Source organism: Phodopus roborovskii, unplaced genomic scaffold (assembly GCF_943737965.1).
Source record: "Phodopus roborovskii unplaced genomic scaffold, PHOROB, whole genome shotgun sequence".
Lineage (NCBI taxonomy): Eukaryota > Metazoa > Chordata > Mammalia > Rodentia > Cricetidae > Phodopus > Phodopus roborovskii.
Genome location: NW_026126480.1, coordinates 52,553,729 through 52,570,259, shown reverse-complemented (window position 1 = coordinate 52,570,259; position 16,531 = coordinate 52,553,729). Strand labels below are relative to the sequence as shown.

Genomic DNA, 16,531 nt, shown 5'->3' with positions numbered 1-16,531 from the left:
CAGTTGCCTTCCCAGGACCAGCCTGCTCCAGAGGTGCACAAACTTTCTAGAAGATTCTAGCATACGACAGGCTCCAAGACAAAGCTCCAAGACATAGACATAAGGAGTTGAGAAACACACTAATCTTAAAGGGAGATCATCATTTCACAGTCACTTAAAAAAAAGTCAGGGCTGGGGATGTAGTTAAGCTGCTAGGATGTTTGATCTCTAGCACTGCATAGAACTGGGCACAAAACTGTACAGTGGTGCACACACAGGCAGAGGCATCAGGAGTTCCAGGTTATAGCAAGTTTGAGGCTAGCCTGGGAGCCACATGAGACCATGTCTCCAAAAAAGAGTACCTGCCAAAGTGCCCTGGCTGAGAGTGGGTACAGTGCCATGTGCTTGCCTGATATTTGCTGGGCCTTGGGTCCCATCCCCTGCACTGCAGAAAAAAATAACACAGATGACTCCAAATCTCTTCCTCTTCCTGATGCCTGTGTGCTCCAGAGGCTACATGTATTGTCTTTACTCTCCAGAGTTACCTTTGAGATGCTAACCAGCAAGCTGCCCTAGCCACTCAGACGCTGCCCATTCACCACCTGTGCTGGTTTGAGCATTGTGTTGAGAGGCATACCTGGGAAAGGGTCTAGGTGCACAGTGGTCCAATTGGCCTGTGAGTAAAACCAGAACATGACAGTCCCTCATGGCCTGAAGGTCTTGTGGACTCCCAGGCACAGTGCCTATGTGTGGTACTGTGACTCTGCTGAGTCTGTCTGATCCTTTTAACTTTCTTTTTCTTTTTTCTTTTCTTTTTTTTTTTTTTTTTTTTTTTTTTTTTGAGACAGGATTTCTCTTGTAGCTCTGTGTCTCTGTGTATCCCTGGTTATCCTGGTTGGCCTTGAACTTGGAAATCTACCTGTCCCTGTCTCCCAAGTGCTGAGGCTAAAGGCATGTGCTACCTACCATGTCCAGCCAATTTTGTTGTTGTTGTTTTGAGACAGGGTTTCTCTGTATAACAAACAGTTCTGACTGTTCTGAAACTTGCTCTGTAGACCAGGCTGGCCTCCAACTCAGAGATCCTCCTGTCTCTGCCTCCCAAGTGCTGGGATTAAAGACATGCGCCACCACTGCCTGGCCCAGGCAATTTTTCATGTGTGTTTTGCATGCATATGTGTCTGTGCACCATGTGTGTGCCTGGTACTTACTGAGGTCAGGAGAGGACATTGGAACCCCTGGCACTGGAGTTAGAGATGATTGTGAGCCACCAGTGTGCTAGGAATTACAGCCAGGTCCTCTGCATGAATTACAAGCGCTCTTAACTGCTGAGCCATCTCTGTAGTCCCTTGTTTTGTTTTTTTGAAGTGGTCTCATGTGTTCCAGGATCACCTTGAGCTCTATATAACCTCAGATGACCTTAAACTTTGATCTCCCTGCCTCTATCTCCCAAGCCCTGGGAATACAAGTGTGAGACACCAACACAGCCGCAGTGCAGGGATTGAACCCAGGGCATTGAACACAATAGGCAAGGACTCTGCCAACTGAGCCTCCTTCCCCGCCCTTAGAATTTTTTTTCTGTTTGAGGGACTAGAGAGAAGGCTCAGTAGTTAACAGTACATTCTGCTCTTATAGAAGACCCACATTTGGCTCCCAGAATCCATGCTGGGCAGTTCATAACTACCTAAAACCCCAGTTCCAGGGGATCCAGTGCTCTCTAGTTTCCATTAGCACCTACGTGTGTGTAATACATACAAGCTCACCTAGGCACATATACATAAATAAAAGTAAACACTTTTTTAAATGTAAGAGCTTTTCCTGAGATAAGGTCTCACTATGTGGTCCTGAATAGTCTTGAGTCCTCCTGCCTCTGCCTTCTAAGTGCTGGGGTTACAGGCATGTACCACTGTGTCTGGCTCACTATAGGCTATTTTCAATCCCTTACCTTCCATGCAAGTTATTCCTTACATCTGGACTCCCCCTCTTGGTTTCACACCCCCAACATGCCCTCTTGCCCTGCCCAACACCACAGGCAGAAGCTTAGCTGTTCCCAGCACAGATAGCCCCTGTCAGCATCATCTGAACCCTGACCAGGAACTCAGAGGGGATACTCTTGGATGCAAATGGTACCAGAGAGGGAGGTGAGGTGGCTGGGCCACCACAGGAGGAACAGCATTTAGTGACCTGCCAGGTGAGGACTACAGGCTCATGTGCACAGCAGCTCCCTGTCCTGAGTGGGGTGCAACAGCTACCGAGGACCCTCTGCATGAGGGAGAGGCTCTGCACACAGTTCTCAGGGATGAGTCTGGCTGCCCTCAGCTACAGTTAGAATTCTGTGAGCCCAAATGGGAACTACCACACCAAAATATCTCATTGTGAAAAGAGCTATGAGAAAAGATTCATGTGCAGAAATACTTACATAATTTGTGGCCCACCAAGATTTCAGCTTCAAATACCACTGCAATCTGGGTCCGAGATTGACAGCAAAATCCTGGGCCAGTGCTGTCATGCGTTGGAAGTCTCCTTCCTTCATCAGTGGCCTCACAGATTCCAAGTACTGCAGTGAGAAATGTGGGCTGAGTTAGAACACCCCCCTGAGCCATGGACCACTTCACACAGCTCAGAAAAGTCAGACCATGTAGAGAAAGTTGGGAAAGCTTCCCTAGGTTGGTCTGCCCTCTCTAAAGACAAGAAAACCCCTGCAGGGCTGAACACTGTGGCAGATGAGTGCTAATCAAGGTCACTGCTTCCTCATGGAGGAGGTATCAAGACATCTCTTAACCACTATTTGGCTGTTATTTCAATATGACCTGAGATATGGCGACCTGAGATGGGTGTGACATCCCAGAAAGCCTAGTGAGCATCAGGCAGGTGCCCAGGCAAAGCAGGACAGGGCCATGGTTCTAGGGTTTAGATACTCAGTTCAGGCAGACTGACAGATGCACACCTTGAACATGTTTGGAAGTAAAACACAGGGATATTTCACACACAAACTTTTTCCTTTTTTTAAGACAGGGTCACATCTTTTTAAAGACAGGGTCTCACGTTATATCTTAATTTGGACTCAAACTCACTGTGCAGCTGAAGCTGGCCTTGAACTCTTGATCCTTCGCCTCCCTCCATCTTCCAAGTGCTAGGATGACAGGCATGTGGCCCATGCCTGACTAAGCTCCCACCTGTATCTGAGTGAGTTCCAGGAAGCAGAGCTGCAGTCAAATCTAATTTGTCAGAAACAAAACCAGGTCTGGAGTTGGGTGTGATGAACACTACCTGTAATCCTAACACGTAGGAGGTAGAGGAGGCTAGCCTGGGCTACATGGAAAATTCTGGACTAATCAAGGTTACATAGTGAGATCCTGTCTCAAAACAAAAACAAATAAACAAACACCAGCCCGGGACAGCAGTGTTCTCTAGGACTGCTTTGCACAAACAGGGGCAGTGTCACTCCTTGGCCACTACTATCTGAGGCTTTCTTCACTGATGAAACAGAAAGCTTGCATTCTCCTGGCGCTCTGCTAGCAGATGACTTGCCTAGCTCACAAAAAGCCCTGGATTCGATCCCCAGCACTACATAAAACTGAGAGTAGTAGGATTAGCCTGCAATCCTAGCACTCAGGTGGTGGAGGCAAGAGAATCAGACGTTCAAGGTCATCCTCAGCTGCGTTGGGAAATCTAGGGAGTTCAAGACTAGTCTGAGCAATGTGAGATCCTGTCTCAAAAGGGGAAGGAGGGCTCTGTACACTCTGGGGTGAGCATTGCACCATAGCAGGCAGGAAGCTGGAATTCCCCTGAAGTCAAGATGTTTTCCATTTACAGTTCTGGAAAGTGGGCAGAAGGCATGAAAGCGTGGGTGCCCTCCCGAACTGCAGGCCGGAACACACCAAAGTGCGGCCATTTTACAGCAGATCAGGCTCAGCACAGAGCCACGAAATCCCACCTGTACACACCTGCCATCAAGAAGCAGCAACAGGAACCCAGATAAAAACACTTTGCATGCACATTCCCAAATTCGATAATTAAAACACAGCCCACATGGTCTCTACCCACCCGATGAGTGTTATCAGCCACAAAAAAGGGAAGAAGCCTAGCCACGCTGGGACAGGGATGAATCTTAAAATCATCCAGCTTTGTGAAGCTAGTCTGGACTATAGTAAGATGCTGCCTCAAAGAAAAACAAATGCTAGTGTGTGTGTGGAAACCCACAGGAGTCACATATTACATAACTCCATTCATGTCATATTCCCTGACTGGGCACAGCTAGAACAGAAAGTGGAACAGAGGTTGGCAGACCTGCAGCAGGGAGTGTGGGAGTTATTGCCTAATGGCTACGGCTTCTGCTTGAGGCCATAAAATGCCTGACAATCCATGGTGGTCACAATTGCACAATGCCTTAGATATAATTAGTGCTAATGAGCTTACACTTGAAAACAAGTTAAAATGCTTACACCCATGTGTGTGTGCACACACAAGAGCACATGTGCAAGCATATGCATGGATACATACATGTATGGTGGCATTTGGAGACACAGGCCCTCAGGTGCCATCCTTACAAACACCATCCACCCCTTGGAAGTGGGTCTTTCAGCCTAGAGTTTAGTAATCAGGCTCGTCTCACTGGGCAGTGAGCCTCAGGGATCCTCCTGTCTCTATTCCCCAATATGGGGATTACAAATATGTGTCACAAAGCTGGTATTTTTATATGGGCTCTGATGAATCAAATTCAGGACTTCGTGCTTGCAAGGCAAGCATTTTACTGACCGAACCATCTCCTCACTCCCCCTCCCAGCCTTAAAAAAATAATAAATGTGGGTTTTATATGTATTTGCCACAGTTTAAACTAATGGATGCACTCAAATTCCTGAGCCATGTACATTAAATGAGGGAATCATACAGTGCTAAACTGTATTTCAATAAAGCCATTAAAAAGTAAACATTCCCCAATAGGTGGAATATGGCACCTTTAAACACGGAAGATTCAGTTAATGCACTAGAGAAAACCATTAAGCCATGTATGATAAAACATATTTATCATCCCAGCACCAGGAAGCTAAGGCAAGAACATCAAGAGCTCAAGGTCATGGGGCTGGAGGGATGGCTCAGCAGTTAGGAGCACTGGCTGCACTTGCAGAGGACCTGGGTTCTATTGCCAGCACCCACTTGGTGGCTTAGAACTGTTTGTAACTCAAGTTCCAGGGGATCCAACCCCCTCTTTTGGTCTCCTCAAGCACTGCATGCATATGGTGGGCACTGCATACAGACAGTGTACATACACATCTACACAAAGTTAAACACTCATACACATAAAGAAAAAAAAATCAAAAGAAAATTTAAGAGTTCAAGGTCAGTGTGGGTTACCTAGCAAGATCTCGTATGTACAAACTATATATATCAAAGGGCTGCAGATGTAGCACAATGGCAGAGTACTCGCCCACCCAGTGCAAGAACTCTGAGGTGGGGTGGCGTTGTTATACAAACCCTACAGGAGAGGCTGCTGAGCACTAATAAAGAGAAGGGAACTGTCATTTACAGTAACAATTAGACATATCGATCCAAAGGACATAGGCATCTCAGCACGAGGATGAGTCACACCTACCCTGTTCACAGTGTCTTTGACGGCTGGGACAGGCAGGCGCGGCAGAGATGTCTGGAAACTGTACAGCATGGGCTTTCGGCCTGAGAAGACCTTGACCATAGCCTGAAGACACAAGTCACATTTCAAAGATGAGGCCATGTTAAAGAGCCAAAGCCGGGGTTCACCTACACATGACCTGCTTAGTGCTTATGGTGGGGCCATTCCCTGCCCTACCATCAGATAAAAACTGGGCTGAACAAAAACCAAGGCTGACGGAGGTTCAGCTGTGGCTGCTCACTGTCCCCCTGGCCAGGAACCCTGGAGCCGACAACTTCTGCAGTTGGGCTGATGGCCTCCTCCTGGAAGATTGTTGGTTTGAGGCTGCTGCAGACTCTGGATATAGGGAGTTAGGTCAGCTGAGGTGCCTAGCTCTCAAGCCACCCCCAGGGGTGGCAGTGTGTCCCTGCCCATCAGGCCAAATAACAGGGAAGCACCTCCCACAGCCTCTAGGAAGGCTGATGCAGGCCAGGTATAGAAGGCAGCTGACAGAATCCAGGGCAACTCTAAGGGTTCAAGGTGTGGGTAGCAATGATTCTTAGTACACAGGAGCGCTGGGACCCAGCTCAACATCAGCTATGAGGGCTGTGAAGCCTGTGGGAAACCTAGGTCTTAAGTTCTGCTACTCTACACTAAAATATTCACAGACAAGGGGGAAGCTGGTTTGGGATAGAGTAGGGTGTGTGGTGGGTAGCAAGGGAACCCTGAAGGAAAAGATCACAAGTGGGAATGGTGGGTGTGTGCTGGCCTGTAGGGCAAGGACAAGCTGGCCCACTCCTCCCATGCACCAAGAAGGATCCCTAGAGAGAAGCAATTCAAAAGACAGTTTCACCAGGACCAGCTTCATTGAAATCATTTACAAACCTTGGGAGCAGCAAATCAGTTTCTTTATGAGAAACAGAACTCAAGAGCAGAAGCAGAGAGTGGTGACCATATGACACATGTCTTATGGGGGGCACATGTGACAGCCACACAGTGGAGGGAGGCCCCAGGAGAGATCTCCACTTTGGATGGTCACCCTCCACCCTCACCCCAGAAAACCGAGCTTATAAAAACAAGTGGCTGGGACTTTGGATATAGCTCAGTGGGCAGACAACTCACCAAACTAAGCTATGCATGGAAGCTCGGGTTTGATCACCTGCATCTCATAAAAACCAGACATGGTGGTGCATGCCTGAGTTGGAGGCAGAAGAACCAGAAACCCAAGGTCATCCTTGGCTACATAGTGAATTCAAGGCCAGCCAGGGTGACATATGACCTCCTCTCAAAACCAAAAACAATAGACAAACAAAAAATCTCCACAATTAGTTGACTTGACAACACTTGTGCATATGGCAAAGCCCTTTTCCTTAAACGAGGGTGTTTGGCCTCAGGGTCAGGGTGAATGGAGAGCACTGAAGGGTCAGGATAAGCCATGGGATCTGGCCAGCAAAAGTGTCTGACTGCAAAGTGGCCCCAAGGCTACCAAGACCTGGTGGGTGGCACTTAGGCTCGGTATCCAGCCTGAGCTACACACTGAACAGAGATGAACAGAGAGATGGCTGAATTCCCAGAAACCATTAGCAAGCAGCCCTTGGTTCCATGTGAGTGTCAAGGTGAGCCACAGCTCTCCCATTGCCAGAGGTTGGGGACAGGTCACACACCAAGGGGCAAAGGAGAAGAAGTCTAACAAGTCAAGGGTCCTCCTCTAATGATGTCAGCACAGCAGGTCCCCTAGCTCAGGACAGGTAGTTACCATCCAGATCCTGGTGCTTCGGCTCATTTTGCCATGCTCTGCGAACATCCAGCCATGGTAGGAGAGCAGCACCTTCAGTGAGTAGCGCATGGTCATGATGACTGCTACCCAGAGCCCAGTGCCGAAGAGGATGCCACTCACGATGTTCTTCGTCTGGCTTGACATGTGGCCACTGTAGGGGTGGACCAGACAAGTAGCTCAGGTGTCATTGTGGGGAGGTGGCCACAGCGACTGCCACCAAGCACTGGGACCAAGTGCCTTCCCAGGGAAAGGAGAGAGTAGGCTGCAGCACGCCAAAGCAGAGCTGGGTTCATTAGAGAAGGAAGCCTGAGTGACCCACCAACTCTCCTGGTGTTTGATTCTCTATCCCTCTCAAAATGGGCCAGCCTTGGCTGGGTGCAGCAGTGTGGCCTCTTGTCCCGGAACTCTGGAGACAGAGGCCAGAGACCAGCCTGAGCACCAGAGTAAGCCTTCCATCCCCAAGGAAGAAGCAAGAGACCACTAGTGACCCAAGAAATCCTGAACAGTGGCGAGGTCCCCTGTAGGAGGAGCCTTGTTTACAATGGCAACCATTTCCAGTGGGTGGGGACTGTCAACTACTGCCCACAGGCAACCTGGCCCATCTTCTTCAGATTATAATGCTTTTCCCCACCCTTTCAAACATCCCTTGTTTGTGTTTGCTTGGTTTTTGCTGTGCCCACAACTGAACTCAGAGCTTCATGCATGCTAGGCAGGGGCTCAAACCCTGACCAACACCCTGAGTCCTCAAATATATTTAGATATTATTTTATCCATAAGAAACTCAAATGTCCTAGCACCTGGAGGCAGAGACAGGTGGATCTCTGTGAGTTCATGATCAGCCTGGTCTACACATACAGTGAGACCTTGTCTCAAAATCAAAACATACATACATACATACATACATACATACATACATACATAGATAGATAGATTTTAAATACTTACAAAAACAAAGTTGCCGGTTATGAAACAAAAACCAAGACAGCTATGGGGGGGGTGTTTAGTTGTTTTAGAAATGGAACAATAGTGGCAAAAATTAAAAACTAGCCCCCTCCTTTGCAAGGCTCAAGAGACATCAAGGAAGAATCGGTGGAAAGAATCCAAGAGCAACAGGACAGGGAGGAGGAGCTGAGAAACACTGTTCCCTGCATATGACACATTCAAGAACTCACCAAGGCTGTGCACCAAGGCCAAGCCAGCTGGATGGGTCGACACTCCAGCAAGGCACTATTTAGACTCAATAGATAAAAGCGTGGGTGTGGAGAGTTGGGATGGATATGATCAATATACACTGTTGACATGTCTGAAATTGTCAAGGAATGAATAAAAGATATTCTATTTAAAAAATGAGTTCCCAAGTGATCAAAACAATAGCGTATATAACTATAAAAATTCTAATCTTGGAAAATATTAGCATCATGTAAGTGACAGAGACACGTTTCTTCTGAAGTAAAAGACTTATGCTCTGAACTGTATTTTCCCACAGTTGGTCAAACTCAGCATTCAAGGGACTTGATAGATGGTTCATCCATTAAGGGCATTGGCTGCTCTTCCAGAAGACCTGGGTTCAATTTCCAACACCGACATAGAGGCTCACCCCTTTAGTTCCAGGGGATTTGATGCCCTCTTATGACCTCTGAAGGAACCAGGTACACTTATGGTACACAGATACACATGTAGGCCAAACATGCTTACACATAGAATAAAATTTAAGAAACAATCCAAGGTGGTCATTCATGATGTCTCATATAGAGGCAGGCAGATCTCTTTGAGTTCACAATGCTAGCCTGGTCTACCCAGCATGTTTTACAATATCCAGAGTTACATAGAGAGATCCTGTCTTAAAAACCAAAATAGAAAAACAAATAATAAGATAAAGAAGTAAGCCAAAATTCTGCTGTGTCTTTATCTTCTTTGATCTTCTTTTCAGATCTAATCAAACAAAACCGCAGGCTAGGGACACAGGAGCTCCATCCTCAACTGGAAGAAGGTTCCAGAACAACCCTTCAGGCTGCAGGTCTCTGACCCTTCACTTGGCCTTTCTAAATTTGGGCCAGAGATGACCCAGTTTACGAAAATAGATTCCAAGGGACAAAGAAACAAATCTTATAAAGACTGAGATTAAACAAGATTTTAGTAGCTGGCACGGCTATGTGCAATCGGCTTTGAGGCACAGCCTGTGTTAAGAGCAAAGCAAAACTGTTGGCTCTGCAGCTACCTTCAACCAGGCAGCCAGAGCAGCATGCAAGCTGTTGGCATGGCTTCCCTCACCGCTCAGGACCTGTAGGAGGACAGTACGAGTTTGGTCTGCAGTGACCAGATCCACCACCTGCTGCTGACAACCTAGCCCCTGCTGGATGTTCCAGGACCCCGGGCAGAAAAGGCCCTTGGCAGGATGCCTGAACAGGCATTTTTATCTGGTCTCCTGCAGTTGCTTACAAAGGCATGACCAATGCTGCCTGGAGGGCTGGAGGCTAAGGAGTTGGCTGGCTTCTCTGTAACTCCTTGGTGTCTCAATCAGAGGGCAGGGCATGGAGGCCCATTAAAGACCAACTTCCAGGATTCAGAGCACCTACCCAAGCTGCCCTAAGCACATCCATGCTGCTGGGTCAAATCCGAGCATCTCTTTGATTCAGCAGAAATCAACTCCTCCAGCTGTGTGTATCCCCTGGGGTCACTGTTTCATCAGTTTGCTTTTGCAACTCTTTCTAGTGTACAGTCTCTACACCTGAGTAACCAGGAAAGCAAGATCAGAAAGGCCCAGAGCTGGGCTGGACATGTGGCTCAGTAGTCAGTGCTGCTCATCCAGAGGACCTGAGTTCAAGGTTTGTTCCCAGCATATGTAGTGGAGTGTAACCTCAGCTCCAAGGGGCCCAACAACCTCAACTAGCCTCCAAAGGCACTGAACTCACACTCCCAGCTGAGCTTAGCTCTAACCTTCAACACTGTACTGACTCTTCACAACTCCTGGCCAGAAAACAAGGCCAAGTGCACGGCAAGGACCTTGTAACTATTGCTCCTTGGTTATAAACCCACTGAAGGACATGTTGTGAAGGACACTGGGCACAAGACAACTAGAGACGTTCTGAAACAATTTGTTCGAACCCAGTGTGGTAGAACATGCCTGCAGTCCCAGGAGAGGCAGACGGGTTACATTCATCAAGAGTTCAAGTTTATCCTACGCTACACAGCAGCTGAGACCAGCCTTGGGTACTTGAGACTCTGTCTCAGAAATAGTCCAAATGCAGGGGTCACAGTGCACAAGGTAACTGAGGCATGGTGTCCTGTGTCCAGTCACTCTGCACTGAAGGGATCTAACATCCTCTGTCCTAGATGGTTGTCAGGGACTTTGTCAGAAGCTGCATGGAGTAACTGCCACTAGAAGTGGCTTGAGGCCAGGGCATGGTTCAACAATAAGTTAACCTAGCATGCATGAGGCCCAAGACTTCATGCTATCCCAGAAAAGGAGACAAGTGTATAGAATGCTTCCATGTTACCTTCTAGAGCAGGTCCAGCATCCAGCAGGAGGCCCCAGGTACAAAGGACCCCTTTTTAAAGAAAAGTACTATGGGACTAGAGAGATGGTTCAGTGGTTAAGATCACTTGTTGCTCTTGCAAAGGACCTGAGCTCAGGTCCCAGCACCTGTGTGAGGTAGCTCACAACTGCCTGTCACTCCAGTTTCAGGGGATCCAACAGCTTCCTCTGGCCTCAGAGGGCACCAGGCACACATGGGACATACATATATGCAGGCAACACACTCATATACATACAAATGAGTTAATAAATCTAAAAAAAAAAATTGGGTGTGGTGTGTCACACTTTTAATCCCAGTACTTGGGGAACAAAGGCGGGTGTATCTCTGTGAGTTCGAAGCCAGCCTGGCCTACATAGTCAGGTCAGCTGAAGCTACACTGTGAGACACTGTCTTTAAACAAAAATTTAAAAAGGTAGGAGAAGTCAGAAGCTGGCCAGGCCTTGTCTCTAAACAGGATGACAACTACTTTCAAGTTCCCAGAATAAACTAAAACTCAAAGCCAAGGTACAATGGGGGGATCTAAGCCATTCTGAAGGGGTTATGGGCTGAAGTATCCCTGGATAAACTAACTCCAGAGGAACAGCCACACTGGGAGCTATCTTCTGGGGCACAGATGCTCTCTGACTAACCACTGCTCCATCTACTGCCACAGTTTGACCTCAGGGAGACAGACACCTTGTGGAAGGTGGTACCCCAGGCCTCTGCCATTCTTGGCCTACTCTCCAGAGGACAGTGACCATGTCTACGGATTTCCAAGGGACTTGAATACCAGGTCAGGAAAGTGAGTGAAGAGGACCCATGTGGAACGGCAGTAATGGCCCATGGAGAGTCTAAAGCAAGGACAGTCGATAAGGTATTATCATCTTCTACCAAGATTGGGTGGGGGGGTTCACTCACGTGGTGTCCAGGGTCTGATTGATCCTGGCGATCATGCCCAGGGAGGGGTCCACTTTAGCATGCATGGATGATATCACACCCACCACCACGATAAGCCAGCTGGAGGGACTTGCCGGGAACACACCAGTGATGATGCCATTCTGGAAAGACACACCAGCTGTAAGCAGTATCCTTGCAAGGCCACAATCACTGCCCTACAATAGCCCTGTGGCAACAGGGAACTGGGACAGCAGGCAGTAGGGAGGAGGTGTGGCATGAAGGCCACCAAGAACCAACGTCCAGTAGCTGAGACTCTTCCTGGAGCCTCACCTTCCTGCAGTCTCTTCTTTCCCAACTTCTGAGTCCAAATGCACTCTGGGAGAGTCCCCAAGAGGGACTCTGGGTCAGCAAAAACACTAGGCCTGACTTAACATATATGTCCCCATATGGTGACTAACAGCCTGGGCACCGTGAGGTCCCACCCCAGTCTGTCACTAACTGGCACTCAGGGACCCCCAGCTCCCAAATTCCCCTTGCCCTCCAAGTCAAGATGTGTTTACAGGAGCCCTCACACCACTGGGATATGCTGTAAAAATAACCCTAACCCAGCAAAATAAAGTTTAAATTAAAGATTTTTGTTACATTTATTTACTGTACATGCCAGACTCTAGACCAGCCAGAATCAGTGAGCTCAGGTTCAATGAGACTATCTGAATATATGAGGAACTATAGAGGAAGACATCCAACGTAAAGGTCAGGCCTCCACTTGAATGCACACAGAGGACCCAAGTTCATTTCCCAGCACCTACTTGATGGCTCCCAGCCATCTGTAACTCCAGTTACAAGGGATCCAACATTCTCTTCTGAGCTCCTTGGGTACCAGACACACACATGCTACACACACACACACACACACACACACACACACACACACACACACACAGCATTTTATGTGGCCAGCCAACCATCCTATCTTTCTTCAAACTGACCAACCCTAAATTAGGAGAGGAAAACCCTTTAGAGACTTAAAAATCCACCCTCAGAAAAAGACTGCATTTTCAGCTTCCCAAAATGTTTTGCAGGAGGTCTTTTTCTCCATGTGCCTGCTGCATGATATCTACTCACCCCAATAATGCCTTTCTGCAACTGCAGATTCCAAAATGATACAACTAAAAATAAGTAAATCTAAAAAAGCAAAAGCAGAGGCCACTACTGCAGGTGGCCATGGATGAGAACCATGGCATGGGCTGTACTGGAATATGTGGAAATAGATTTTAGTGCCTCAGAATTTTAGTGAACTATTGATAAACAAACTCCCTGAACTGAGTATGTGGCTCATGCCCACAACCCCAGCACTTGAAAGGCTGAGGATTCCAGGGTAACCTGAGCTACATTAGACACTTTCTTTAAAAAAGAAAAAAAAAGAACAAGATACAGAAGGACAGCTGGACAGCTGAAAGTTCAAGGCCAGCCAAGTCTATAGTTGTGTTCTAGGCCAGCCTAAGCTGCAGTGTAAGACAACAAGGCTGGGCAATGGTGATGCATGCCTTTAATCCCATCACCATCACCTGGGAGGCAGAAGCAGGTAGATCGCTGTGAATTTGAAGCCAACCTGATCTACACAGCAAGTTCCGGGACAACCAGGCAAAGAGATCATGGCTCAAAAAAAAAAAACCAAGGGGCTGGAGAGGTGGCTCAGTAGCTAAGAGCCCAGACTGCTCTTCTAGAGAACCTGGATTCAATTTCTAGCACCCACATGGGAGCTCACACCTGTTTATAATTCCAGTCCCAGGGATTCTGATACCCTTGTACAGGCAAGCAATGTATCAATGAACATTAAATAAATAAAAAAAAAACTAACTAAAAGAAATCTCTAAAACCCAACAATAAGGAGCTATGAGCCCATTCTATACAAGTGTACCCCATAGGCCTTCATCCATATGGAGACCACTGCTCTCTCTTAGAGACCCACCTAAGATACATCCCTTCCTCAGCGGGACCTAAGGAGGTACACTAGACATCCCAGCAAGCTCTTCAGAGATGACCAGCCAACCAACCTTGAATCGGATGAACTTCTTCTTCCAGGAATGCAGTCCTGATAAGCATATCTGTTTGAGGGCTTCGTGGCTCAGACGGAGGTCGATGCCATCAGGGGTGACAGTGAACTGGAAGGCCACAGCTTGATGAGCCTCTGCCATCTTGAGTAGGAGCCTTGACAGGAATAGAGAGAGCTTAGGGAAACCTGACACAGTAGGAACCAAGGAAAGGCCTCCAGTAGGAGGCCCTCCGAATTCAACCCTGTGACTTAGCACTCACACGCGTCTCCAACAGATACAGTGCTGTCTCTCACTCCACACTTCCTCACCTGTCCAGCTCCATACAGTCCTGAGGTGATGGTGTGGGCCTGTGTCACCACTATCCCATGTACTCTGCCCATCCCATAGAACTATACTGGGTTGGAGAGATGGCTCTTGGCTCTTGCAGAAGACTGGAGTTCCATTCCCAGAACCCAAGTCAAGCAGCCCACTAGATTCTGTTACTCTAGCTCCAAGAGATCTGATGCGCTCATCTGGCCTGGTTGCAGAATGAAACCCAGTCAAGTGTCAATCACTTGTTCATTCAACAAATACTTGCTGGCTTCCTCCTCCCAGGTATCAGTGAAGTGAGGACCTAGACCCTGGCAGAAATGGTTCCTCTTCCCTCTTGTGGCATAGAGAGGAGGCAACGAGCAAGCAATGCCTGTATGGCAGTTAGGGTGCAGGAGAAAAGTGCCAGACAAGAGACCCTGAAGCTCAGCACACCCTCCTGGAAAGGAGGGCAGAGAGCCCTGGCCCAGAGAGTCCCATGGGCTGGACATGCTGATAAAAGGGGCCCTCCAGCCTTGAACTGAGTGCTCTGCAAAGTCACTTCCTGGGGTGGAGGGAACAGGCAGCTGATAATGCACCTGTGGACTTGCTGCGTTGGAAATGCCACAGTGTCACAGAGGACACCTAGGTCGAGCAGCCAGGGATGCTGCTGGTGGGCAACACAGCTGGAAACTGGACTTTGAACTCTGCTCTTACCTCCAAAAGGTTGAGGGGGACAAAACAGCCTGGTATTAAAGATAACTTAGAGCCCGAGCAAAGTCCCAGTGTATTTACATCCTGCCTGGCAGGCAGGATGACAGAGACAAGGTCTGGCTGTGCTGAAGGCACAGACCCCACCTGAGAAAGCAGCAAAACTACAAACCCTTGCTTGCTCAGACACACACAGCCTGGGTGAGGCACGGAAACAACTCTGGTTGGGGTGAGGAGGCTCAGATCTGGAATTCCCTTCAACTTCAGATCCTCCTCCATCTACTTCTGAAGTGATGGGATTACAGATATGAGCCCCTGCACTTGCTTTATCCACTGCCAGACATGAAGGCAGGGCGTACTAGGCAGGCACCCAGCTGACCACAGAGCCAGTCCCAGCCAGGTTAAGCTTCCCATATCTGCAGAAATCATGGGGCTGGTAGTACAGACAGGAAACCCCCCACCACAGGCATCAATCTCAAACAGGATTCTGTGACTAGCCACCCTGCCAATCGTTTATATGACCTCAAAGGTGAATCAGGCACATTGTTTCAAGTTCAAAGCCAGCCTGGGCTAAACAGTGAATTCCAGGCTGGGCTACAGACAGACCAAACTCAAACTCAATAAACACACTGATGAATTTTTAAAACGCAAGGTAACTATTTTGATGTAAACTTTTCTATTGTATGTATGTGTGTGTTCCCATGTGTTCCTATATGTGCATGAAGGCATGAGTTCAACACCTGCTACCTTCCTCTATTGCTTTCAACTTTACTGTTTGAAGGGGAGGTGGGTGGGTGGGTGTGTCTCTCACTGAGTCTGTCGAGTGCTGATTGACTAGGGGAGTGATCCCTGAGTCCTTGTATTCTCCTGTTTCCACCACTGTCAACCCCAGAGCTGGAATTACTGGCCCAGAGCTGCTTTTCTCAGCATTTTACATGAATGTCGGGGCTCAAACTCAGGTACTCAAGCTTGCTCAGCAAACATTTTCCCCAATGAATCATCTCCTCAGCCCACAATCGGGTTGTTAAAAGCAGATTAAACGTACTGTTGCAGTCAATTCAGTCCAAAGTCATGAACCCATGTTTGTCCAGAAATCAAACCTAGTCTCAGGACAATCATGGGGGTCCTTTCCAGAGTGAAATGTCCCTGTCTTGTGACCTGAGATTAATGTTCAGAACCTGCCAGGCCAAACCTATAAACCCAGTACCAGGAAGGTAGAGGCAAGAGGATCAGGAGTTCAAGGTTGCCTCGTTTGTTCTGACAGGTTCAAGGTAGCAGACAGACCTACTGCTTTGTGGGCCTGCATAAGCAATTCACAAACGCACCCTTGATGTTTCAAACCATTAAGCAGGTGCTGGTGCCAGACCTAATGGGTCAGTCTCAGCCTCCATGTTGGCTTCACAGGCTTCTCAGACTGCTCCCATAAGCCACCAGGAAATCACAGCACATGCCACCCTCAGGAACAGTTGGAATCCCCAGGAACAGTTGCAATGCAAACTGTGAGTGACAGGTGCTGTTGAGGACACTGAGAAGTCAGGAGCATCACCCACTGGTCTTGTAGAAACGTGACAGGCTTAGTTCATTCCAGAAGACAGCCTGACCTTTCCACAAAGGTTAAGTATAAAACTCCTTCGAGGCAGTGGGCTCAAGGCCAGCCTGGGTTACACAGAAAGACCGTATCTCAACAAAACAAAGCAAAAAT

General features: G+C 48.0%; 1 protein-coding gene across 1 annotated transcript in view; it reads right to left on the bottom strand.

Moving 5' to 3' along the window:
* Cpt1a (carnitine palmitoyltransferase 1A) overlaps nucleotides 1–16,531 on the bottom strand; it is a 55,711-nt gene that overhangs the window by 21,385 nt on the left and 17,795 nt on the right. The window contains exons 2-6 of the mRNA XM_051193506.1: nucleotides 13,831–13,984; nucleotides 11,795–11,934; nucleotides 7,341–7,512; nucleotides 5,570–5,671; nucleotides 2,396–2,533 (exon numbers count right to left, since the gene is read on the bottom strand). Coding sequence (XP_051049463.1) covers nucleotides 2,396–2,533; nucleotides 5,570–5,671; nucleotides 7,341–7,512; nucleotides 11,795–11,934; nucleotides 13,831–13,971 — 693 coding nt within the window. The 5' untranslated portion in view covers nucleotides 13,972–13,984. The remainder of the gene's footprint in view (nucleotides 1–2,395; nucleotides 2,534–5,569; nucleotides 5,672–7,340; nucleotides 7,513–11,794; nucleotides 11,935–13,830; nucleotides 13,985–16,531) is intronic.